Source organism: Acanthaster planci, linkage group LG08 (genome assembly GCF_054643075.1).
Source record: "Acanthaster planci isolate LZ-2023a linkage group LG08, COTS_SCS, whole genome shotgun sequence".
NCBI classification, from domain to species: Eukaryota; Metazoa; Echinodermata; class Asteroidea; order Valvatida; family Acanthasteridae; genus Acanthaster; species Acanthaster planci.
Window position 1 is genome coordinate 1409578 of NC_141784.1, and position 25157 is coordinate 1434734.

Consider the following 25157-nt stretch of genomic DNA (forward strand, 5'->3'; position numbering starts at 1 on the left):
GTAACACGATGGGCAAAGGCATTTTATAAAACATACCACGTCTGTGGAAGTTTGCACATTTTTTTAATCTGTGTATCTCTATTGGTAGTTTCATGTACATGTACGTCAGAACATTGAAAGACATCAAATGCGCAGGCGTTTCCGCACACATCCATGTAAATTGATCGCTGACCGTCAAAAATCTTATGACTGAAAATCCTCTTTATTGTTCTGTGAGAAGTCCAGTGGTCATTTGCAAATAACTCATTACAAGGTATTCTAATGGGTCGAGAGGTTGTTTTGTGGGTGGTGTTTGATGGTCATAAAACACAATAGATAGAGAGCTGGTTAAAACTGGTCAGAGTGAAGCCTTTCCCTAAATCAGGACAACTGTCAGCTTCAGTGCTTCCTGTCATGTTTAAACAAAAAATTACTTAATTCCCTGAATGAGAAAAGTTGCACTATGGAGGCTTTTTTTAAGCAGATTTAAAAACGACATGAATGAAAGAATGAAAAACAACAGAAATCTTATGATTAAGAAAATAAATTATTCATTAAAAAATTTTAAAAGGAATAAAAATTTTCAACAGGGCAAGAAGTAGTGTTGGTCTCTTAAATTTGGCTAAATCCTGGCTGGAGACGGACACTGGTGCTCCTAAACATGAGACGATATTATAGTGATTATAATGCACCTGTACAATTGTGTGCATTATTGCAACTGATTGGGTATATGGTTTGTTCATCAATAATCTGCCGGTCGGAACGACCGATTTTTTTTGGATATTCGATCGAACTGAAGGTCGAATATTCGAATAGTGAATTTTTCAAATTGACTCAGCCCTACTACATTCGGAGTATTCAATATGAATAATCCAAAGTTTTTCTAACCTTAACCGAAAAATTACACAGAAAATCAACTGGTCTCTTGAAGTCTGAGAAGTCTGAAGGTTATGGATATTGAGGACTCACCAGCCTGACATACATGTGTAATGCCCACAGCTTTACTAATGAAGTGAGGCAGGTCACCCGAGGAGCTGTAGCGAGGACACTCGACCAGGGAGGCCTCGTTGGCTCTGCAGCCAAAGAAGGAGAAAAAATTGGGGCCAGTCACGCTGACTGGCTGTCATCATCATCACATTGAGAAAAATGTTAGTGTTTCCTTGTATGTTGCACGATCATTTGAGATCACAGTATGAGAACAAGTAATGCACCTGCAAATAAATTGGGCATTCTTTGTTTAATTAATGATGTGTAGATTTGTAAATGGCCTTAAAGAATCTGAAAGGAATCAAATAGTTAACATACCACTGTTATTAAATTTTTGTGAAATATGGCTTTTGTGTTTGATTTACGATTTGAAATCTGACTTTTTTGTTTTAAAATGGGATAAATTATTATAAAAAGGAGTACATGTACATCATTTCAGTTCAGAAATCGCGGGACATGAGTTGCTGCATACTCATGTTCCACAGTACACTGAAGGTATGGCGGCAAAGTTGCTGCAGAAAGGTTTTGGCTGCGCTTTAAATTCTCTTCTCATGCATAAAGCAAGGCACACACATCGTTGCACTCCCACATTGTTGCCACATTTCACAGACCCAGTGAAGGATTACCCAAATCGAATTCATGCTGCATGAAAACGTGGCAAATTGTTCAGTTTGTGAGATACCCGAGACTGATACTAGTGTGTGTGCAGGCGTGGCATACGTAGTGTGGACCTCTGCACAAAAAGTCCACATAATGTAGGGTGCGATGGCATTGTGTGGACTCGCAAACGTCCACACAAACATTTCCCTCTCTTAAAAATAGTTTCAGAGGCATTTTAAGGGTCAAGGTTATCTGTGGCAAAATGAAGAGGAACAGTCCAGGAAATCATCATCGAAATTCCAGGATGAAGGAGTTATCCTAATTGGAGAAAAAGGAGCATTAACCTCAAGTTTCCTTAACCACAGGAGAACAAAGGAATGACCACACTTTGTATGTAAAACAGGTATGCGTGTGTTTGTTATGTTTATTAATTGATTTGTTTGGAATGTCAACGAATTTTCGAGTGTTTTACATTTTACCAGATAAGAGAACCAAAGGTAAAATTATCCTTGCAACAATTTACTGTATGTTGGCATGGGAAAATAAAGATTATTTTTAAGTGGAAGGAAAGTCTAGTTTACCCATTTGAAGCAAGATATGGGACGGAGAGAACCCCCCGCCTTTGTGTTGGTCATTGTTGGATCGGAATCTCTAGAATTCTTTACAGACTTCTAGGGAGATGTGTTCGGTAACAATAGTCTAGAGTGTGTATAGGGATCAGACAGGTAAGGGGGTACCCCTCCGTCCCATATCTTGCCTGGTATAAGTTTACCCCTCAAAGATAATTAAATTTGTGTTGTCCACACAAAATATTGGTGTCCTAACAAAAAATGCTCAAGCCTGCTGAGATGCGCACCCAGAGTCAAAACCACCACCTCCTTATTAACACGTTCTCCCTTTGTTCATTTGTCATAGTTTGAGAAGCTTCATTTTCCTCACGGTTTCAGAAAGCCTGGAATGCCTTGCTGCTCGATTGATGTAGAAACCTCAATATGAACTGAATCTGCGCGTCTTTCGTTTCCTTGCGTAAATTGTTACTGAAGCATTCTGTGTGTAAACCGTACCACACGTGTCCTTGGCAAAGCCTGACTGGAAATACTTTGCGGAAACTGTCCTTTCGTAGTTTGGGTTTTGCCTGAAATGACGAGAATTTTCTTATAGGAGCATATTGCACTCAAAGAAAGCATCGCCATTGTTCAGCAGTTCAGTGCACTGAAATGCTAATGCAGGTGTAAATGCATCTTTAAAAAATGGTTGTATCGCTCAATTTGGTAGATAGCGTACATTAACCCCAACTCAGTTGGCATTGTTGGCTTGGAGCCTTCCCGATTTGTTTCCGAATCAATCTCAGGGTTTGCGCTAGAAACAGTGACACCACACGATCTGTAAAGGTGTTTGGCAAACAGATTACCAAACCGCAATTATTCTCATCCTGCGCAAATTTGCGTCATGTAGCAGGAGCGCGTCTAGGGGGCGTACGGCCCCCTTTTTTTATTCAAATAAATAAATAAATAAATAAATAAATAAATAAATAAATAAATAAATAAATAAATAAATAAATAAATAAATAAATATATTAAAAAAGAAGAAAAAGAGGGAGAGAAAAGTAAAAAAGAAAAGAAAAGAGGGGTCATACCACTTAAACATGCACCACAGAGCGCCTAGAATCCAAAAAATGCCCTGGACCCTACGCCGTATAGGCTGGCTTCGCGCTACGCGCTCCCGGGGCATTTCGTCCACACCCCCCCCCCCAAATGGGATTACACCCCCAGGGTAAATCCTGGATCCGCCTCTGAGCAGTTGTAGAAAATGTGACGCGCACAACTTTTTTCACTCGGCGTTTAGATCTTTTGCCCAACAGTACAATAGGCCGACTCACCCCGTAGCTGTGGTTTGGGGTATCACGCATTTTGCAGAGCGCACTTAGAGAGCCCTTCAAGCTGGAGAGGGAACTCAGTGGGTTTGGCCACAGCTAAAAACACCAACAAAGGCAGACTTTCATCAACGGATATCTTTTGCCTCTCAAATTTCTGAGCAGGGGGTGGGGGCAAAAGGCTATAGCGTCTCGAGTGAGCGGGGGGCGTGTACCATCTCTCCTTAGTTACGTTTCCATGCTCCATTCAAGGGCAGATCGCCAACTCATTTGGGGGAGCCCAAGTTGTTTTGGAGGCCAAGACGGTGACTGTTTTTACTTTTCGACCTTCTTCCTGTTTGAGGGATGAGGCTAAGTTTGGGGCTTAATACCCACTTTCGGAAGGAGAGAAAATGAAACAGCCAAACAATTGTCCTTGTTTGATTTAACAACAAAGTTGCCTGGGAAAGCCGCCCCTAATTATGTTACACCCCCTCCCAAAAAAGTTGTCAATTTCACGCTATTACACTTGCTAATATGGCTATTCAAATGATGATGCGGTAGGGCCAGTCGCACCTTTGTGGTAATCCGTGGCGTATGCAGCGGTAATGGGAGGACTTGCCACATGAAGGATTTTTTTTCAAATATCAGGCCTAATAATAATACCTTAGGCCTTATTTATTTATTTCTTCCTTTATTATAATTATTATTTCTACCACATCATGTACATACATGTATTGATGTATTTAAAACAAAATGCAGATGGAGATCCCCAAAAAGCAGAGCTTGTCGAGTAGGGATCCCCTGACACAAATTAAGTTACTTAGAATATTAAACTACGTTATACATGTTGATGTACATCAATACAATGGTATAGCATTACTGAGTTATGGAGAAATATTGCAACCCTGGTAAGTAATGTCTGGATACGGGTGACAATTCTTGAGCCGTGCGTTTGATTCACCAAAAATAAGTCCGTCGTTCAAGAATTTAGACAATAAATATTTAGATTTAAATAAAGAGAGGCTGCTAGTACCAGTAAGTGAATTATGTAATGAGTTCTACAGCTCTGGGCCCTCGTGTCGAATGGTCTGGTTAAAAAAGATAGTTGTTCTTGCATATGAACGGTAAAACCCACCCCGTTGTCGAGTAAAATAACAATCCATTCCGTTGAAACATTTGCATAATTGAACTTGGGTGGGAATTATTTTTAATTGATACATGAAGGCCCCAAGCTCGAAGAGAAATATGTTGCTAAACTTTAAGGTTTTTTTTGTTGGAAGAAAAATGTGTTAAAATGTTTAAACATTGAGGGAAAATTTATTACTCTCATGGCCTGTTTTTGTAATTAATTAAGAATCCCCGTAATGTATTTTGCTGCACAGTTTCCCCATGCCAGGATCCCGTAGTTTAAATACGGCAAGATTAAAGCATTATACAACATAAACAGGACTTCTTGAGAGAAACTTGGCTTAAGCTTCCTGATAACCCCTACATTTCTTGAGGTAATTGTACATATATTATTACCTGAGTTTTCCAAGACAATGTTCAATCAACATAGATTACAAAAATTTTACAGAGTCAGAATACAGAATTTTTTGTATTGTCAATATAAATATTTTGTATTTGGGACCACTGGTTGTTACTTAACAGCATGCAACTAGTTTTTTTTTCTTATATTAAGAGATTATTTATTAGCTTTAAACCATTCAGATATCTTGGTCAGTTCCCGGTTGGCTACTTCTCCTAATACCTGAATAGTGTCATGACTAAGGAAAAGATTGCTGTCATTGGCAAACATAATAAATGAAAATAGGTCTGGTGATTTGTTGAATTCATTAATATAAATAGAAAACAAAAGAGGTCCAAGTATTGATTTGAGAGGTATAACCCTTGGACCATTCGAAAGGAGTGCAGTGCCTCTTATATCATAATAGGCCAATTTAGATAAAAGAATATCGTGATTAATGGTATTGTGGCGGTCGGGTCTGACGATGCCCGGGCTTGCCCTCGGCCCACCCGACGAGCGGCAGTGGAGTAGGCCAGGGGTGCAGGTCCGTTCTGCGGCAGTCTACCGCCAGGCGGTCGCAGACGACTTCCAGTCACTTCCTCGGTACTGCAGGGTCGGCAATGGCACGGGGAAGGGGCAACCTCGGGGGATGGACCTTCTAAATCAACACACTGACTTGGTCATGTACCATATAAGTAGGACCTGGTTTATTCAGCTCTGGTCGCCTCGACAGGCGAAAACGTCGCCTTAACAGGGGCTCAACTTATAATCACCTCCGATTATGTTTGCATACCTTGTAAAATAAATCCATATAATTACGAGACGGGTATTGCCTTTATTGGGTCGCCTAATAAGGTTTAAAGATCGGGTGATTGGCTGGAAAAATCTTCAACGTAGAACGGGACTTCTGACGGGTACTGACGCGGACTGACTAATAACTCACAGGAAACTGACTCGTACTGACGGGATTGACTGGTAACTGACTCAGGACTGACGAGAAACTCACCGGGAACTGACTGGAACACTCACTCCGGACTGACGTGGAACACGTACGGGACTGACTTCTGAAACACGGGACTGACGTGGAACACGCGACCGACTTGAAACACGCAACTGACAAGACCCACTTTCCCGCCACCGCACGCGGTTTTTATAGCTGTGCGGCCCGGGCAACATTAGCATAAATTAGATAAATAGAGGGCGTCCTAATGCCTTACCATAATTTCGCCACATTGCCTTGCCCTAAGACTGGTCAGTCCCTTGACCAGAACATCTGAAAATAAGGCGAAATTATACATGGACTATTAACTCCTATACAGGTCCCCTAAAGTTTGTCACTTGAACCTTCAAACATTTAGCTCCAATACAGGGGCCTTATAGTTAACTACTGTAACTTTAAAATTTTGAAACTTTTTTTCTAAACCTCCTGAACAGGCATCGTAACCTTCACGTCCTTATACATCATGAATGTCTTCCTACATAAGATGCATCGTCGCTTTTATGTTTTTATACATCATAAACTTCTTCTTACACAAGATGGATCGTCACCTTCACGTTCTTTATACATCATAAACGTCTTACATAGGAGACTGCAACTATCAACTGTTAAACTTTAACAATAAACTATAAGCTTTGAAGAACCATAAAACGCGAATACCTAAACTTTGTTTATATAACTTCTGGCTTTACAAACAAATTACGCCTTAACAGGTGAAAATTATCTCCTGCAACTATGTACAAAGTCCTTAAGTAGCTGCAGTCTCGGCAGTCATCCCAGTTAGGAAGTTAACATCAAAGACACGAGTTGTCTTGTCCTTGCTGACCTTGGCGTTGTCCTGGTACACGGATCTCGAAGACGTTTCGGTTATCTTGGTGACTTTTCCCATCATCGCTGCTTCCAGATCTTCCTTGGCCAGAGGAGGTCCTGCCTCGAGGTCTCCTGACTCGTCTCGAGTAAGGCGACGAATTATACCGCCTTGTGGCTTCGTCGGGGTAGAAGAAGGCTCCTTGGATTTCTTCACCTTGATAGGCCTCAGGTAGACTACCTCGTACTCTCGTTGAATCTCGCCGCAAATAGCCTTCCCCCCATCAGAGTATACGTTGGTCTCTCTCGTCTCCCGCACTCTTACCACCTGTCCGGGAAGGAGCTTCTCTGGCAGTAATGGCTGAGGCCACTCGGGGACTGGTTTTGCTGCTGGTCTCTTTTCGTCTAGTTGTCCTTGGACCGCATCACAACTCTTTCCACGAAGCATCTCCAACATACCCCTCAATTGGTTTTCCAGTAGCGGGCGCCTGTGTTGGTGTCGTGTCAGCTGGGGCCTCCTCTGCAGGCTCCTGGTCCCACAACATCGGAGTTGGGGAGAGATTTATCGCAGCTCTTTCCTCTGTTTCTTCCAGGCTGCCCACTTTTTCCCGTTCGGCTGTGTGTAGTTCCACTTCTTCTGCCACTCTTGGTACATCGTCAGCTAGCTCGGTTTCTTGTACCGCTGCCTTCCCCTGTGAGGGCTCACCCGCTGACTTGGACTTGGCTACCACTCTCCGTCTTTTCTTCTCAGGGGAGGCATCTGCCGAGAGGTCCAAAGGCTCTTCATTAGGAGCTCGAGACAACGTACAGGGTGCTCGTCTCGCCTCTCGTACTTGCTTGTTTCGGTGCTCTGCTTCTTCCGTCTCTCGACTTCGTTTCTTGTCTGCCTTCTTTTCCCTATCCTCGTTGGGTTTGGACTTCCCAGATTCCCTCTTCCCCTTGTCAGGCGCACTGCCGCTACCAACACGTGGCGATCTCAACTTCTCTGACTTCCTCCCCTCACCATCTCTGCTGCCCAGTTGGTTACGCTCATGTTCCTCGTAAGTCTCTCCTGGTATTCGGTCGACCTCGTGGATGTTGTTAGGATGGCAGTCGCGGTAATGGGCTCTGAGGTTGTCTCTTCGGCTATTCTTGTGCGCACACCTCAAACACCAGAAGTGAAGTCTAGGCCCGTGTTTGTTGACCATGTGGCGCTCGTAGCTCCTACGATGTAGGAAAACATGGCACTGGGGACACTCCACCCGCCCCTTTTCTGGTGCGTCACGCTTCTCCATCATCTCCTTGTTGGCCCCTGCAAGTACAACACAAGAGGGTTGGGTTACTCTATCTACTGCTACTGCTACTTGTATCACTGGTCTCTACTCTAAGTTGGCCGGCACGAAGCTGGTCACCGCCCCCCTAGCTAGGCGTCACATTTGTTACAAATAACGCTGCGGCACTCTCCGCTGCCTCACAGGGGTTCTTCTTGGTAGTGGTGGCGTCTGAACGCCATGAGCCCCAGGCGTCTTCTTTGTCGGGGGTTCGCCTTGTTCTTCCGGGTCACCTACACCTCCTTGCGGCACTCTCCGCTGCCTCACAGGGGTTCTTCTTGGTACTGGTGGCGTCTGAACGCCATGAGCCCCTGGCGTCTTCTTTGTCGGTGGCTCGTCTCGTTCCTCCTGGTCATGTACATCTCCTGCCACCTCGTGCTCTTCTGGCTGTTCCACGGACATGGACTCTGGGGACAAGGAATTGGCTTCAAACTCCTCTGTAACAGAGTTATCTAATTCGGCCATCACTGGTGTATCCTGTATTCTATCTCCCCCATGGGTAACCTTCCCAGGCTCCCGCGCGCCCCATTGTGTGACTGGTTCTCCACGGTAAGGCTTCAGGTGATCGTAGTGAACCACCTTCATCTTCGCCCGGGGTGTCTTCTGGATTCTCTAGATCACATCGGACAGCTTGCGGATAATCCGGTATGGCCCTTGCCATTTTCGCTGCAGCTTGGGTGACAACCCTTTGGTTTTAGCCGGGTTATATAGCCAAACAAACTGTCCTTCTGATAGGCTGTCCCCCGCAGTCCGTCGATCATAGTTCTTCTTTTGGCGCTGGGCACTTCGCTTGAGGCAAGACCTTGCTCTGTCTTGTGCAGCTCTCATGTTCTCCCTCAGCGCCAGTCCATAATCAGATGTCACTTCACTTGAACCATGGTCATCCTCGATAGGCGCTCCGGTCATCAGGTCGATCGGAAGGGACACCTCTCGGCCCAACATAAGCATGTTAGGGCTTTCACCGGTCGACTCCTGTGGCGTCGCTCGGTAAGCGAAGGTGGCAAAGGGAAGTTTAGTGTCCCAATCTCGCTGATGCTTGTGGGGCTCAATCATCACCGATACCATTGTGAGGAGGGTGCGATTAAACCTCTCGATCATCCCATCCGACTTGGGATTGTAGGGTGTTGTGCGCGTCTTCTCGATCCCAAGGACCGTGCACATCTCTGAGAACACCTGAGATTCAAAATTCCTCCCTTGGTCGGAATGTAGACTGGCAGGGACACCAAAACGGCATACGAATTCGCTCACCAACTTCTCGGCCACAGTCGTTGCTTTCTCATCTGGAACGGGGTAGGCCTCGACCCACTTACTGAAGTAGTCACCGGCCACTAGTATGTACCTGTTTCCTCTTTCAGTTAGTGGAAGGGGTCCGACCATGTCTACAGCGATTCGTTCCATAGGTGCGCCTACAGTAAATTGTTGGAGGGGTGCTCTTCTGTGCCTCGCAGGCGACTTCTTGCTGGCACAGACGTCGCATTGCCTTACCACAGACCTCACATCTGCACCCATACCCGCCCAGTAGAATCGCTGGCGCACCTTCGCCAGTGTCTTCTTGAGCCCAAGATGGCCGCTCGACTTTCCTCCGTGTAGTTCCTGAATCATCACCTTCCGTTTGGAGATTGGAAGCACCAGCCTCCAACTTGTTCGACGACCATCATCTGACTCCCATCGCCTATACAGGACGTCATCCCTGATCTGTAGTTGGTCCCAAATCAGCCAATAGGCCTTTACTGCACTGGGCTGCGGAGAAATGTCGTCCCGGCAAGGCCTGCTCTTTGACTTTTCCATTTCTTGCAACACCCCCCGGATGGACGGATCTTCCATTTGAGCATCCCTCCACTGCTGTCTGGTGATGGTTGGCTCTATCGTGACCACTCTTACCCCTGACTTTTCCTTGATTTCTTGGCTCTGAGGATCCGCTACGTCCCCCTCTTCCAAAGGTGCCTCCTCTCTCCCACACTGTTTACAGGGCTTCCTTGATAGGCCGTCGGCGTTGCCGTGCGATCGGCCTGCTCGATGAATTATTAAGACGTCATACTCGCTTATTACCTGAAGCCATCTCGCGAGTTGCCCCTGGGGATCACGAAAATTCATGAGCCACTTCAACGCGCCGTGATCAGTTCTGACGGTGACTTTACGCCCGTAGATGTACTGTCGAAACTTCTTTAGAAACACCACAACTGCTAGAAGTTCCCTACGGATAACGCAATAGTTGCGTTCTGGTTTGCTCAGAGCCCTGCTGGCATAAGCCACTACCCTCTCTTGCCCATCTATTGTCTGCGACAGCACCCCACCAATTCCTACTCCACTTGCATCGGTGTCTAAGATGTAGTCTGCAGTTGGCTCTGGATAAGTCAAAATTGGCGCCTCCTGTAATCGCCGTTTCAGTTCTTGAAAAGCACCCTCGGCCTCGTCGCTCCATTCAAATTTCCGAGCCTTCTCCGTAAGGCGATGCAGTGGGCGAGCCACATCGGCGAAACCCCTGATGAAACGCCGATAATAGGACACTAATCCCAGGAAGCTTTGAACCTCCCGCACATTGGTAGGAGCAGGCCACTCACGAACGGCTTCCACCTTTTCAGGATCCGTTGCTACTCCGTCTCCAGATACTACGTGCCCTAAGTAAAGCACGCTCTCCTTGAACAGCTCACACTTCTTTGGCTTAAGTTTAAGCCCTGCCTCACGAAGGCGAACGAACACCGCCTCCAGGCGAGAGAGCTCTTCCTCCACAGTATGTGCAAAGACTATGACGTCGTCAAGGTAGACCAACAACGTTTCCCAGTGGAGACCCTCAAGTACCCGTTCCATTAACCTTTCGAAAGTGGAGGGGGCATTGCAAAGCCCGAAGGGCATTACCCGCCAGGAGTATAGCCCCCCTCTCACTACGAAGGCAGATTTCTGTTTGGCCTCCTGGTCCAATTCCACTTGCCAGTATCCTTATGCCAGGTCCAAAGACCCAGCAAGCGAGTCTAGGGAGTCGTCAATACGAGGGATTGGATAGGAGTCCTTGATGGTTATGGCATTCAGGCGACGGTAGTCAACGCAGAATCTTTTAGTTCCGTCTTTTTTCTCCACTAGGACCACGTTGGAAGCCCACGGACTGTCACTTGGTTCTATGATGCCCTCCTGCAGCATCGCCTGCACCTGGCGTTGGATTTCCTGCTGCTCCTGTGTAGGATACCGTCTTGGTCGCTCTCGTATAGGTGGTGCATTGCCGGTATTTATCCCATGGCGGATCAGATTTGTGCGGCCAAGATCGGCTTCTCCGGATGAAAAAACGTCATGGAAATTCCGAAGTAATGCCGCTATCTTGTCGTGGTACTTCTGGTCGACACCGTTCTTACTTCTTTCGTACAAATCGGCTAAGTGTTCGGGAACTTCAACGCAGTCTTCAGCCTTTTGCGAAGTCCTTAGGCATTCTTCAACATCACCTTCGCCTACAGAGGTGAGATGTCCCGCAGTTGTTCCCCTCTTCACTACACATAATCGCTTGCCAGGATTAAACACTCGGATTGGCACTATTTCTTCATCCAACCTTACCAGTAGGCGCGCCATCATGATTCCCCTTGCGGAAATCTCGCCCCTATCAGCGGGCTCCATTATGCCTAACCCTGCTGCCTGCGTCTTTCCCGCAAGACGCCCCGGTACTATCGCTTCATGCCCTGCCGGTACCTCGGTGGTCTCTTCTACCACCACTCTTGCACAGAAATTTCCCCCCTGGGTGTCTGTACACTTCACCTTCTCGCCGTTGAGAGTCAGCTCTAGGGTCTTGAAGTTTAGGCTCCCCTGGGTGGCGAGCAGAAAATCCATCCCCAGGATTCCTTCCAGACTCCCAATGTTGCCGAATACCACATTAACTGCGTACGTACTCCTTCCAACCTTTATGTCTACGCAGCCGCCCCCTAAGGTCTGCAGGAGACTTCCATCTGCCGTCCTGACATTGGCTCCTAATCCCGTCAACTTTGGTCTTTGCTCAGCCGGAATCTCATAGAAAAGTGTCGAGGAGAGTAATGTGTCTGTTGCGCCCGTGTCTATCAGTAAATTTGTCTGTTTTCCCCCTTACCGTTGCTGTCACAAACAATCCATTCTTAGGCTCTGAAACTCTTGGGGATACAAATGATTTTCCCTCAACACTGGGCCCAGTTAGTTTCTCTCTTGGCTCGCTGCTCCTTGGCCCATGGAGTCCTCCAGCCGCCTCTCGGGCCCCTGAGTCGGCTGCTGCTCGTTTTCCGACAGTTTTCTCCTTTTCACTGGTGGTCGGTCGCAGTTTCGAGCGTAATGTCCCTTACGCTGGCAGTTGTAACAGGTCACATCAGCAAGGCTAATTTCCTTCTTCCAAGCACCTGCGTAGGCGTCGTCGCGTTTACCTGTCTTCGCCATCCAGCTCTTTATTTCTTCATGGCTCTTTAGAATGTCATTCTCAATCCGCCGATATTTTTCATTCATCTCCTTCCTCATCTCCTCTAAGGCTGCCTCGGTGTCGCTTCCCAAGACTCTGGCAAATTTAGGAAACTTGCCCCCTCGTTGTTCTTCTATCCTCTGGAAGCTCTCGGTCGCTAACGCAGCTCTAACTGCCTCGTCAAGGGTACTAGGCCGGGCGCGAAAAATGCCCTCTCGAATGGCCTGACTCTCGATGGCATCGGAGAAATGCCCTCTTGCAAGGCGATCTCGCCCGTCTTCGGTTAGCTCAGGATACGCCAAGCTTGATAGCTCCCTTATAGCCTGTCCTAGCTCTTGAAGAGTCTCTTTGGGACCTTGTCGCCTATGGCGTAGCTCCATGAGATGGTTCTCCGCCAAACGTCCAGGCCCGAACCTCTTCTCCAGACGGTCGATCAGTTCGTCGTACGTTGGATGACACCCAGCACCCGCAGCTTTGCCGAGCACCCTCAGTGCGGCCCCCTGGAGGCTTGCCGCCAAGAACACCTCGGCTTGTTTCTCTGTCCATCCATTGGCTGACCTGCACACCTCGAAATGTTGCTTGTAGTCTCTCCAGGGACTTTTGCCATTATACCGGTCAGGTATAATGTTGGGCCGCCTTGTAGTAATCTCCGCCTTTGCTTCTACTTTTGGCGAGGGCGCACCCCAATCTTCCACTTTTGTTGCCTTGGGAGGCTCTTCCGCTCCCTTGTTTTGCTCACAGCACTTCTTGGAGCCTAGTTGTCTTACTGACGGGGAATTCTCATCTTCCGAATCTTCTCTCATCGTCGAGCTTGCTTGTTCCGCCCCATGTGCTGGTAGTTGGAGCCGAGCCGAGGTGCTAGTCCTTGGTTTAGGATTTGGCTTCACTCCGGCTGGTTGAATTGGTGTAAGAAAATCTGACCCGCCAAGGCCAGAGTCCTTCCGGCTACTGCTTTCTTGGCGCAACCTAAGTAGGCGCAGCTCAGCTTCCAACAGCTGAATTTTCTTAGTAGCCTCAATATCTGACAGGCTTGTGTATTCACTCCTGTCTTGAACTCGTTGGTGGACTGTTTCCGGAGTTGCCACCTCCGCCTCAAAATCTATCAGAAGATTTCTTTCCATATCGCCTAAATAGGTGATGCCTCCCAGATAGGTGTAGTTGGGTCTATGTACTCGTGCCTAGGTGTTGTTGGGTCTATGTACTCGTGCCTAAAAGTTAACTGCGGCGCCTATCCCACTTCTGACACCATTTGTGGCGGTCGGGTCTGACGATGCCCGGGCTTGCCCTCGGCCCACCCGACGAGCGGCAGTGGAGTAGGCCAGGGGTGCAGGTCCGTTCTGCGGCAGTCTACCGCCAGGCGGTCGCAGACGACTTCCAGTCACTTCCTCGGTACTGCAGGGTCGGCAATGGCACGGGGAAGGGGCAACCTCGGGGGATGGACCTTCTAAATCAACACACTGACTTGGTCATGTACCATATAAGTAGGACCTGGTTTATTCAGCTCTGGTCGCCTCGACAGACGAAAACGTCGCCTTAACAGGGGCTCAACTTATAATCACCTCCGATTATGTTTGCATACCTTGTAAAATAAATCCATATAATTACGAGACGGGTATTGCCTTTATTGGGTCGCCTAATAAGGTTTAAAGATCGGGTGATTGGCTGGAAAAATCTTCAACGTAGAACGGGACTTCTGACGGGTACTGACGCGGACTGACTAATAACTCACAGGAAACTGACTCGTACTGACGGGATTGACTGGTAACTGACTCAGGACTGACGAGAAACTCACCGGGAACTGACTGGAACACTCACTCCGGACTGACGTGGAACACGTACGGGACTGACTTCTGAAACACGGGACTGACGTGGAACACGCGACCGACTTGAAACACGCAACTGACAAGACCCACTTTCCCGCCACCGCACGCGGTTTTTATAGCTGTGCGGCCCGGGCAACATTAGCATAAATTAGATAAATAGAGGGCGTCCTAATGCCTTACCATAATTTCGCCACAGTATCAAAGGCCCTGGAGGGGTCCAGAAATATTCCAAGTATACTTTCTGACTAATCAAGATTAGGCCTAGTTGTAATTTTATCAATCAAGTAGATAATGGCATGAGATGTTAAATGACTTTCGCAAAAACCAAACTGAGTGTCAGATCAAATCTTACAATCGTTTATAAACTTGATTGTACAATTATAAATGATTCGTTCAATAATTTTAGAAAAAGTGGTTGAAATTGAAAATAGCCTTTAATTATTTACCGTTCTCGAATCGCCAGATTAGAAGTAACTTTATAGCAATCTTCATATATGGTCAGGAAATATACCCGGAGATTGATAAATTCATAATGTAGGTTAAGGACGTGGATATTGAGCAAATAATTTCCTTGATCAGTTTGCTAGTCATTAAATCGTGACCTGTGCTTTTGTTTTTAGGTAATTTAGACACCATATCAATAATTTCCTATTCACAAACTGGAGCAAAGGATACAGAGTTCGGATTTGGATTTGATAAAAAGTTTGAAAACGCTTGAGTTTTGGGGGAATTTTATCACTCAATGTTTGACCTATTGTAGTAAAGTAATTATAAAACTGGCCGATTGGCTGTGGTGTGTGGATCATCAATAGTTGCACCGTCGATATCAATACTGTGGATTTTAGACTGAGATTTACTGCTAATTATTGGTTTTGTGTTGTTAAGCTGGTTAGAATACTATTTGCGTTTAGCGGCACGAAGAACATTAGTTTAGACATTATTTTGCTGGATTAGAATCAATACGATGTGACACATACCGACGGTAAAGCTTATTTTATGATAAATGGATTTACATAACTTAACAGTAAGCCAAGGAGACTTGGGACTACTTTCCTCGACAAGGGTTTCCTTCGTGAAGTAGACGTATGCTTGTTGATAAGTGAATCTAAGACATCCCTAAAGTTATTGAAAGCAATATTTACGTCAGAGAAGTTATAACAGTCAACCAGTCACAACTAAGAAGTCAGATCATTGTTTGTATTGCTTTACATTAGTAAGTAAGGGGCTCAAATATGAGCCCTTGAAAACTCTGACAACACCACGGAATCATAAATGCAAGAAAGTCGGGACAGCAAGGCTTTTGATATTGCCCCCCCAAACATCTCATGGGGGTGACCAAGGCCGATCGAAGCTTTGCTTCTGAAGCCCCCCCCCCGCACACACCTGACCAAAAGCTGGATACGCCATTGGCGAATTTATGTAGCCTTGAAAAAAGACCGTTTAAAAAAGCAGTATTTTGTTCCGCGACAGGGGAAACGTACTCTCTGTTTTAACTATCGCCGGGAAAATTAAGTTCAAGTTCTATTCTAAACGCATTTCTAACGAAACTTACAGTTAGTGGGTTGGCAATGATCCAGCAAGAACTGAGTGAACAAAAAGAAAAATAAGTTATGTCATTCAGATCATGATCAAAGCAGTCACAGCGTTGTAAAAAGAGGTCATTTGAATTTTTCAGTTTAATGGTACACTGGATTACATTTTCGGGCTAAATTTTTGGCATAATGGCATTTAAAGCTTTTCGATTCATAACAACAGCAGAGAAAAGAGGGTGGGTGCAAAAATATGAAATTGGGACATCGGTAGATTAGAAAAAGTGATCTGAACAATAGACGTGGAGAAACCCTGTAGTCCCAACGAAACCACAAAACGGACGTCAAGCTTCCTACATGTAGCTTCGTCGTTGTTCGGTTGTTCGCCGGTCAAACTCAGTAGTATTCATCCGCCTACACTGCGCCCTGTTGGCGCCAGTGGCATTGACAAGAATGTCTAATTGTTGTCACCTTTCGTTTCGTTTAGGGTGGATGATTTTCATTCCATGCATACTATAATTTTATTAAGGGTAACATGTCTTGTATGTCACGAGCTTTTAACTTCTTTTGATGAACCTATGTGATGTGTAGTCCTCTGATGTGTGCGCCAGACATTAACTGCGTAATGCGGTGCATAGACTTCTTTCGAGTCGAGCAATATGTCAAGTAAGTCTTGCTCCCTCCCACCTATTAACGTGCTGGAAGTATACCCATTTGCTGAGGAAACTGACTAACGGAATTTCGTGTCTACCCGGTACCCAGCAAGGTAGAAAGGTTCATAAGACCTACACTACAGTGTTTGCTAGGTCGTACGTGTCGTGACAGAGATGTTCGTGGAAATACTGATGTTTCTATGAGCGTGGGCTTTAATTCGCACGTTAATTTTCGTCACATTGAAAATGGAGATCAAATCGATGTAAGATGAATTCACACAAAGGTGCTGGGATGAAAAGCGGTGACCGCGACAGCAGTTCTCGCGCATGCTGAAACAGTATCACTATCGCTGTAGAATCCTGTGCGATGCACCAGACATGTCGACAGTGCATACGCCACGGTACTGTACCTTTTGCAACTTGTGCAAGGCAATGACCACGATGGCCTACGGGAGCCTGCATACAGCATAGTACACGTACTTGGTATGTAAACACTGACTGACTGATGACTCTGGCCGACCTGTGAACATTCATCATGTTGGGCATAAAACTCAGAGAATAGTAACGTTCCATTACTCCCCTAATCCTTGTTTTTGGCTATCTGTGCGAGTGGCCATCTCTAGCATGTCCAGAACTTGAAATTGCCTTGTGATAACCACACTCCACAGGCTTTTCCTAGAGCTTCATGCAATTTGCAAGTTCCAACCTTGGAAATGTTAACCATAGGCCTAGGCCTCAGTTCATGATCTTGAGATCAAGTGAGAAATCACTGCCATGCTGCCCAAGCGCACATGCACATATGTAGTATGTACATGCGCCTGTCATGCCTGTACATAATTAATAGCCTACATACATGTACAGTACATTCACATGACATCATGCATACACATGATGCCATCAAGGAAAGGGTGATTAAAACTATAGTATTGAAATGAACATTGATTTTTACTTATTTGTGGGGGGAATTTTTCATGGTGCAAAGAATGCCCTTTTTTAATTTTCAAATTTTTTGCATGCAGCAGTAGTATTAAGGCCTACTCTTATATTCTGGTGTATTTTGAGTCATGGTATTATCCCTTTCCATTGAAGCTCCTCTCCTTTCCCCTATCTGACCATGATCTGACACACTGAAATTCACTATCGTCTTAATCATGTTAGTGATGACAAATTGTGTAGGGAGTGGAACACTTGTTGATGCTACTGAAGTACTGGGACTTGACCAGCACTGACATGTACATCATGCTACAGACATGACAGACACATGTACATGTATGTGAAATTACTGGTGCGGTATGCTTTTGGACTGTGTGCCTAGCACATGCACAGATGTTTTTGGGATCTGATGTTTTACCTCCGGCAGCTCCACGACTCACGATAGGCTTCAAGTTTATAATGGAAGACATTTTCCCCTCAATGTCTGCCAAATGTTGGATTTTTTGCAGGTGATGAGTAACCATCTAACACAGCTAAAGTGAAATGGCTATTTTTGGTCCTGTTCTGTTCTCCACTCTAACATTTGGTAAGTAAACTTTTTCTTTGACACAATTTCACAAGCACGCTTGTGGAAGGGGATGAAGCAACCGTTTCCCTGTCTATGACTAGAATTAGAGATTAGAGTCAAACATTGTATCCTTACTTCCACGGTTCCAGATGTGATGGCTAATCATGTAATAATATGTTCAGGTATGTTTGGTTCCCTTTCTGGAAGGACTGTTTCACTGTTAATGTCATTGCAAAGCCCAACGTTTGTGTGTTGTTCACATCTTAGGCAATCAAGGTATTCACTTATTCACCAAGTATTTGTCTGTACAGTACATATTGGAAGGGAAAAAATTATTACAAATTTCAGGGTAAGGGAAAAGCAGCAGGTACATGTACATGTATGTGTGCAGTGTGCTACCGTCTTTTCATGTTGTGCATTTAGCAGGGTAGCCAGGGCTCATGCTCATGCATACGTACTAGTCTATGTACACATGCATATGTAAATGTGTACGTCACCTACCATGTATGTGACAGTTCCATTTCAGTACTTGTGTGTACTTACATGTAAGTGTAACTTGCACTCCTCATGGGCGCTCACCTGGAGCCAATTTCATAGAACTGCTTAAGCACAAAATTTGCTTGAGCGCAAAAACCTTGCTTAAAAAAACAAAGGCTGCTCAAAATCTATGTGATCGGATGACAATGTATCATGCTAACCAAACACAGTTGAATACCACTCCAAAACAATATACATGTACATCGCATGGGGTTTTGGCTGGTAACCTGTAGGTAAAAATTACAGCATGGAGCACAGTATTCTGGTTGTAAAAAAGCATTCAATGCAATGATAAATGCCACAAAGAATGGGAAAAACACAGAGCTAACACCCAGTGCTAAATCAGGATGATTGTAGTGACCATTTTGCCATTTGAAGCATTCAGGGTTATTTTGCGTGAGAAAGGAAAAGGCAACCTTTACTTTACAATGTGTAACATGCAGTCTCTAAATCAGTGGATTACCCACCGAAATGATGACCGATCTTGGGAAAACCATGTGGTCACATGGTACACGCACTTTGACATATAAATCAGGAATGGAACTTTTCGTCTGATTAGCTGATGTCCTTGGTTTTACTTCACACCTCTTGAAATTTGAAAAACACTGAACAAAGTCTCGTAAAAATTAGAATGTCCTTTTTTTTTTATCCCAAGTTGTATGCCTGATACCGGTACATGCATGGGTGTACATGTATGTGTAATGGTATTTTGTAGCCTAATAAGATACCAGTATTGAAAGGCAGTTAGGAATATCACCTCACATGCCTTCCATGAATGATTTTGGGTCACATTTCTTCATTTCCCCACAGGGTTGCTCCTCTCCCAAGCCTCGGGCTACATTTGTGTCTACAGGAATGAGAAATTGAGTCGTGTTGAAGGAATTGAGGTCGATGAGGTCAGTGGCGTTGTGCTGCCAGACAACAAGAGCATCTTGTGCAATGGCAGGCTTGACTCGTGCTTCTCCTTGTGGTATACCAGACCTAGCAACGGTGAGATCGTTGTAACCAAACAAGGTCAGTGGCCAATGAAGTGAGCTGGACCTCTTTTAAATCTTGGCTTCTCTTCCAGCTTCCACTTCACTCTCAGGCTTGAGAATTTTTGGAACCCCCTTCCTTAGTCCACATCAAGGGAAAAAAGCGTAAGCTTTGGCCTCATATTCAAAGATTTATCATGCCCAGATCCCTCTTTGAAGGTAGGCATGTACACATATCGTATGTTGACCAGTCTCCTAAACTAGACTAAGCCAAAGACAAGCCGAGGCTTGGAAAAGTCTTGAAACGAGAACCTGAGTCAAGACTTACCAGAACAGTCTGACTTGTGACTTGGACTGTGTTTGAAGGGAGTAGAGTTTTTGTTGTCTGGGTCCTGGACTTCATAGTCAGGTCAAGAGGAGTTATGATTTGAATCTAGCATTAGCTGTGTGCATTATCCCTAACAGTCCGAAATCCTCCAATTTCAATACGATTTTACATACATCCTTGGGGGTTGGGGTTAAGACTGTGTACATTTTAATTTGAGAAGACATCATGACTGCCACTGCACCACTCTCTTGCGTGTGCACATGTACACTTGCCAACATTTTTATTTTGTGAAACGGTAATGGTATCATACAAACATAGAAAATTTGCATATCTGTGACATTCATTTGAGAAGATACATGTACATGTAATTGTCACACGCTGCCAGCGCGCGTCAGTGCTTGTCTTGGGTCGAGTTCGAAAAATTCAGTCCAAGTTTTGGGCTTTTCAGAGATCATGCTGATCAGATGTGTTGCCGCAGGCTGCTTCAACACCTGTAAAATGGAACAAGCCTGCATAACTTTCCAACTGAAGCAAAATTTTAGATGAATTTGGACATCGAAAGTCAGGCCGATCAGAGCCGAATGGTCATGACAAACAGCAAACTTCAAACTGTGGCAGTGCACATATGTAACCACAGTGCTTTCTTCTGAACATCACGCACATGTACACGTACAATTGCTGAAGTCAGACGCCGCTCCCATGATCTTTGGGAAATCAACAAAAGCCTGTAAACAAAGACAAAGAGGAGCTTTCATGAAATGTGAATGACAGAGGGTAAGAAATGTATTGCTGGCTGATCTTGGTGAGAATAGGTGTTGTCATTAAAATCAAAGTCTCAAGGGTGTTGACCATGTTGACTCTGCAAATTGGTCAATTTGCAGAAAGTGTGATACATGTACGTGTTGGCTACATTTATTATACAACTCTTCTGTAATTAGAATGTTAATGATGTACTTGTGGTCTTTCACAGTATTACGTGTCAAGTTTGGCAGTAAAAATTGCTTTCTAGCCATTTCCAATCAGATAAACCAAAAGGCTTGTAGAGAGCTTACAATTTTATGAGTTAAAGTGTGTCACATGAAGTTTCAGCTTTTTGTGCTGCGTTTGAATACTTGGGTAATTCCAGAAATTAGGGGTCCATTTTTTTTGTGTCCCTGTCCCATCATAGATATGCTTTTCTAAGTTCAAAACACATTTTCTAATTTCCAAGAGTGATGAATTACATGTAATTCAAATTACCTGCCAAACAAATAGTAATACATGTGTGTAGTTTGAAATCAGTTCTGGTGATATTTCCATGTCAAATAACAACGGTCAGATGTAAACAGGGACACAAAAATATCATACTTTTGAACCCCTAATATCTGGAATTACCGGTATGCAAGATATGGATTGGAAAATGACAGCTGACCCCAGATAAAGTGTGAAGTGATATTTCTGTCCAGACATCTCATTTTAATACAATGCAGTGCAAAATTTCAGGTACAATGTACATGTAGTGTCTACATCATGGGTGAAAGTCCAATGTCATGTACATGCATGTATGTATTAACGTAAAGATGCCCAGATGTACATGGACATTTACTTTTCAACCTTGCCAGTTGTCCAGTGTCTTACATGTGGTGTACAGGTGTATTCGACATCCTCCTGGATTTCCTCCCATCAGTTCCCACGCCCCTTGGGCTTTCCCACACTCATTCTTGTTATTAACTCAGTGAATTGTAAGCACACGTACACGTACATGTGCATGTGTGTAGTTCCAGAAATTAGGGGTCCAAAAGTGGGACCTTTTTTTGTGTGTCCGTGTTACATTTGACCTTTGTTATTTGACATTAAAATATCACCGCAATTGATTTCAAACTATTACTATTTGTTTGGTGGGTAATTTGCATAAATTCATCACTCTTGGAAATTAGAAAATGTGTTCTGAACTTAAAAAATCATACGCCAGATGTAACAGGGACCCCCCAAAAATGGACCCCTAATTTCTGGAATAACCGTTTGTACCCATGTACATGTACATTAACTGACATTAACTCACTCTGAGATTGCTTCGAGGGAATAAAAGCCACAGAATGCAAGATCGGTTTTTTATTAAATGAACTGAAGTACCATACATGTAAATGGCAGTGAGTGTGGAGGTCCCATTGGCACGGCTAGCTTTGTGTTAGCTGGAGGTACCATACATGTACATGTACATGTGCAATTCTTTGATTTTGTTGTGTTCTTTTAACTATGTCGTGCCCATCACTTCCCCAGGGAGTACCACCAACTGAATCATTGAAATGGGTGATTTGGCAAAGTTCTTTCTCTGGACTTCATTCGATAACCTGGTTGTCCACACCCCCCTCATACGGTATTGGCATGTCCTTGCCTGTGCACATACATGTACTAATGTAAATATTTGACAACGGGTGTTTCACCATCCTGCCTTCCTGTATCAGAGGATTTTCAGTTAATCAATTTTTGATGGTCAGTGTTCAGTTAACATACAGTGTACCGTACATGTACATGTAGATACTGTATGTGCACTGAAACGAGCAGGCTTTCAAAGGCTCTCAACATTCTTGTCTACATGAAATTACTGTAGAAATATACAGATTCAAACATGTACATGTACGCCCACGTAGACGTGGTACCTATCTATACAATTATAATGGTAGGCTTCCTGAAATGCCTTTGCCTGTCATGTTACATCAAGTGGAAATCTCTACATGTATTGTGCCTTTCATTTGGAACTTCAGTGGGCAAGGAGCAGCAGCCTCATACATGTACATGTACACGTACAGTCACAGTTGACACATTCAAACCCTAATTAATCCAAAGATTTCAGATTCTCAATCAAAATGAAACCTGACCCCTATTGCCTGTGGAACAGAGTGTTTCTGGTTTTTGAAGGCACAGCAATACAAACAGCCTAAACCTTTAGGGCATAGTCGATAGCCCTGGCTAGTTAGGATACCAATTACCATTATGTATGACCATGGAGGAATAGGTACATGTAAATGTACATGTACAGTACATGTACACGCATGGTATTGCACGGTACATACACATACATGGTATTACACGGTACATGTATGATTCACATTTTGGAACTAGATAAACAGCAGGATGAGATCGTGTACCAGTGTACCGGTAGACACCCAAATGAGTTACCCATAGTGTGACCAATGACACTTCTCCTTTCTTCGAAAAACAAAATGAAATGGCTACTGGATGCATTGTATTTTTAGCTTTGCACTGGGCATCCTATGGATATACCGTACATGTAGCATGCTATTAAGTACGTGTACATGTGTATAATAATGCATTGGAAAGCTGTCTGGGACACGTTATTAAAACCAGTGTGAAATGCCGTGACAACTTGAGTACCGAAGTAATTGATTGAACTTCCCGCATCCTGTCGCCCGCCCTTTTATACATTGAGCTTGACAACCCATCTTGACCTGACCTCTGCTGTTTTCTTAAGCTTATCAGTTTCAGAGGAAAGAACTCTTTGCATTTAAGTGTGGAATGAAACGGGGACTGCTGATGGACTTGCTGATTTGCATACCCTGTTCATGTTTTTATGCACTTTATTTATTTTACCAGTACTCCATATTCTCATGCACAACTTGAATTGTGACATGTACATGTACATGTATGCCCACACTTGTTCTGTGCATGTAGTCGTGGGGACTACACACATGTCAATGGAAAGTAAACATGTACATGTACATACAGTTGACATAAATGTACATGTACATGTAGTGTGGGCTAATACAGAACATGTCAAAGTACAAATGTACAGTACAATGTGCATTTACATCAACATGCCCAAGTAGGCAAGTAAAAACTCCAGACCCATGGAAAACATTTGCAGATTTTGGCTAGAGCTCTCAAAAAGGTGTCCAGTTTTTACATTCTTGTTGTTCTGACCCATGAACACGTGCAAAACAAGCTCATCATTGGATTGAGTAGATATCTGTGGACTGACCCTTCGGGACTGTGGCCTTCAGTGTAATTGGCATGGACGTTAATCAAAGCATACATATATTTGGATGCTTTGAGTCTTTGTTCACAATGCAGATACTGGGAGGGGGTACTTGCATCAGTACTCTGTGCATGCACATGTAATTACTTCGTACCATGTACATGTACATTGTACATGTACATGTAGATGTGCAGTGTACATGTAGATTACATGTACATGCTGTGCTATACAGTACATGTAGTTTGATATACATGTCATATCATGTACACGTACAGTACATATTGTTCGCGTACATACACAGGTGTCATCGTAATTGTATTGCACCCATTTTGTCCTCCCTCAAGACTCAAGACATGTATAAATGTACATGTACGTGTACACACGGTGCCCATGCATACCTGTATACGCACATGTTCTAGTACAGTAGCTTGGATGATACGTTCCTGACTCATCAATCTACTGCCCCATTATAATTGTCGGGGCCTGAAGTGTTTCTTGGCTTGGCTGTGGTGTTTGGCCAGTGGGCAATTGTGAGCAGAGGATTGCTCATCACTTTCAGTCAGTACTTGGAACAGCTCAAAGTACATGCACATGTACAGTATATTTTTATGCTTCATCAGTGCACACTACTGGCAGGTGCATGTACCATACAGTATATGTATAATTATATATAACGGGTTTGCCCTTACCCAACGTATATTAATAAACACTGTATGTTCAGTGCTTGTCCGAGAGCTTGCGAAAAAACCTCACAAGCTTACTCATCTTGAAATACATCTTGAAAACAGTATATGTACTTCCATTGATACATGTGCATGTATTGTACATGTACTGGTACTTGTGCACACATTACATGTACAATATACATGGAGCGGTGCACCATTCTGTAAAAACTCTGTTATGTTCACACTGACCAGTATGTATGGTACCCATAAATGTTTAACACTTGTTTCTACGATATACACGTACATGTAAACATTACTAGTAATGGCAAAATTAAACAAGGATACACCTTTACAGTGTACAGGCTTACTTGTACATGTATACAATGGATTTGTTTGAATACAATGTATATGCACTGTAGACAGAAGATACTAGTACATACATACTGTACATACATGTACATGTACATGTTCGGAAGCTTTCAAAGAAAAGTCTCACCCATGGAACTGACTTGTAAGCCTTTTTGTCATGGCCTACATGTACCGGTACATGTAATTTCCCATCCATTTCTTGAAGGTGTTTTGCTTCCCAGTGTAATTTACAACATGTATATGTACTGGTACATGTACATGTACCTGGTATACATGTATGTCGCAGTATTACCCCTGGCATTTGGCTGACTAGCTGAATCCATTTCACCATATTTTGGACTGTACTGTACACAGTTGAAAT

General features: G+C 44.2%; 2 protein-coding genes across 2 annotated transcripts in view; one reads left to right on the forward strand and one right to left on the reverse strand.

Moving 5' to 3' along the window:
* Positions 1-10979: 10979 nt before the first annotated feature.
* Positions 10980-11852, reverse strand: LOC147798288 (uncharacterized). The gene has a single exon (XM_087139953.1). The coding sequence runs from the start codon at positions 11850-11852 to the stop codon at positions 10980-10982; it is 873 nt and encodes a 290-aa protein (XP_086996079.1).
* A 4691-nt stretch (positions 11853-16543) lies between these two features.
* bmpr2 (bone morphogenetic protein receptor type 2) overlaps positions 16544-25157 on the forward strand; it is a 34620-nt gene continuing 26006 nt past the window's right edge. The window contains exons 1-3 of the mRNA XM_022232810.2: positions 16544-16929; positions 17889-17965; positions 19295-19498. Of these exons, the coding sequence (XP_022088502.2) occupies positions 17923-17965; positions 19295-19498 (247 nt within the window). The 5' untranslated portion in view covers positions 16544-16929; positions 17889-17922. The remainder of the gene's footprint in view (positions 16930-17888; positions 17966-19294; positions 19499-25157) is intronic.

What these genes read in the sequence shown, in the direction of transcription:
- LOC147798288 (XM_087139953.1), bottom strand. Translation starts at nt 11,852, where the DNA reads ATGGATTTTCTGCTCGCCACCCAGGGGAGCCTAAACTTCAAGACCCTA.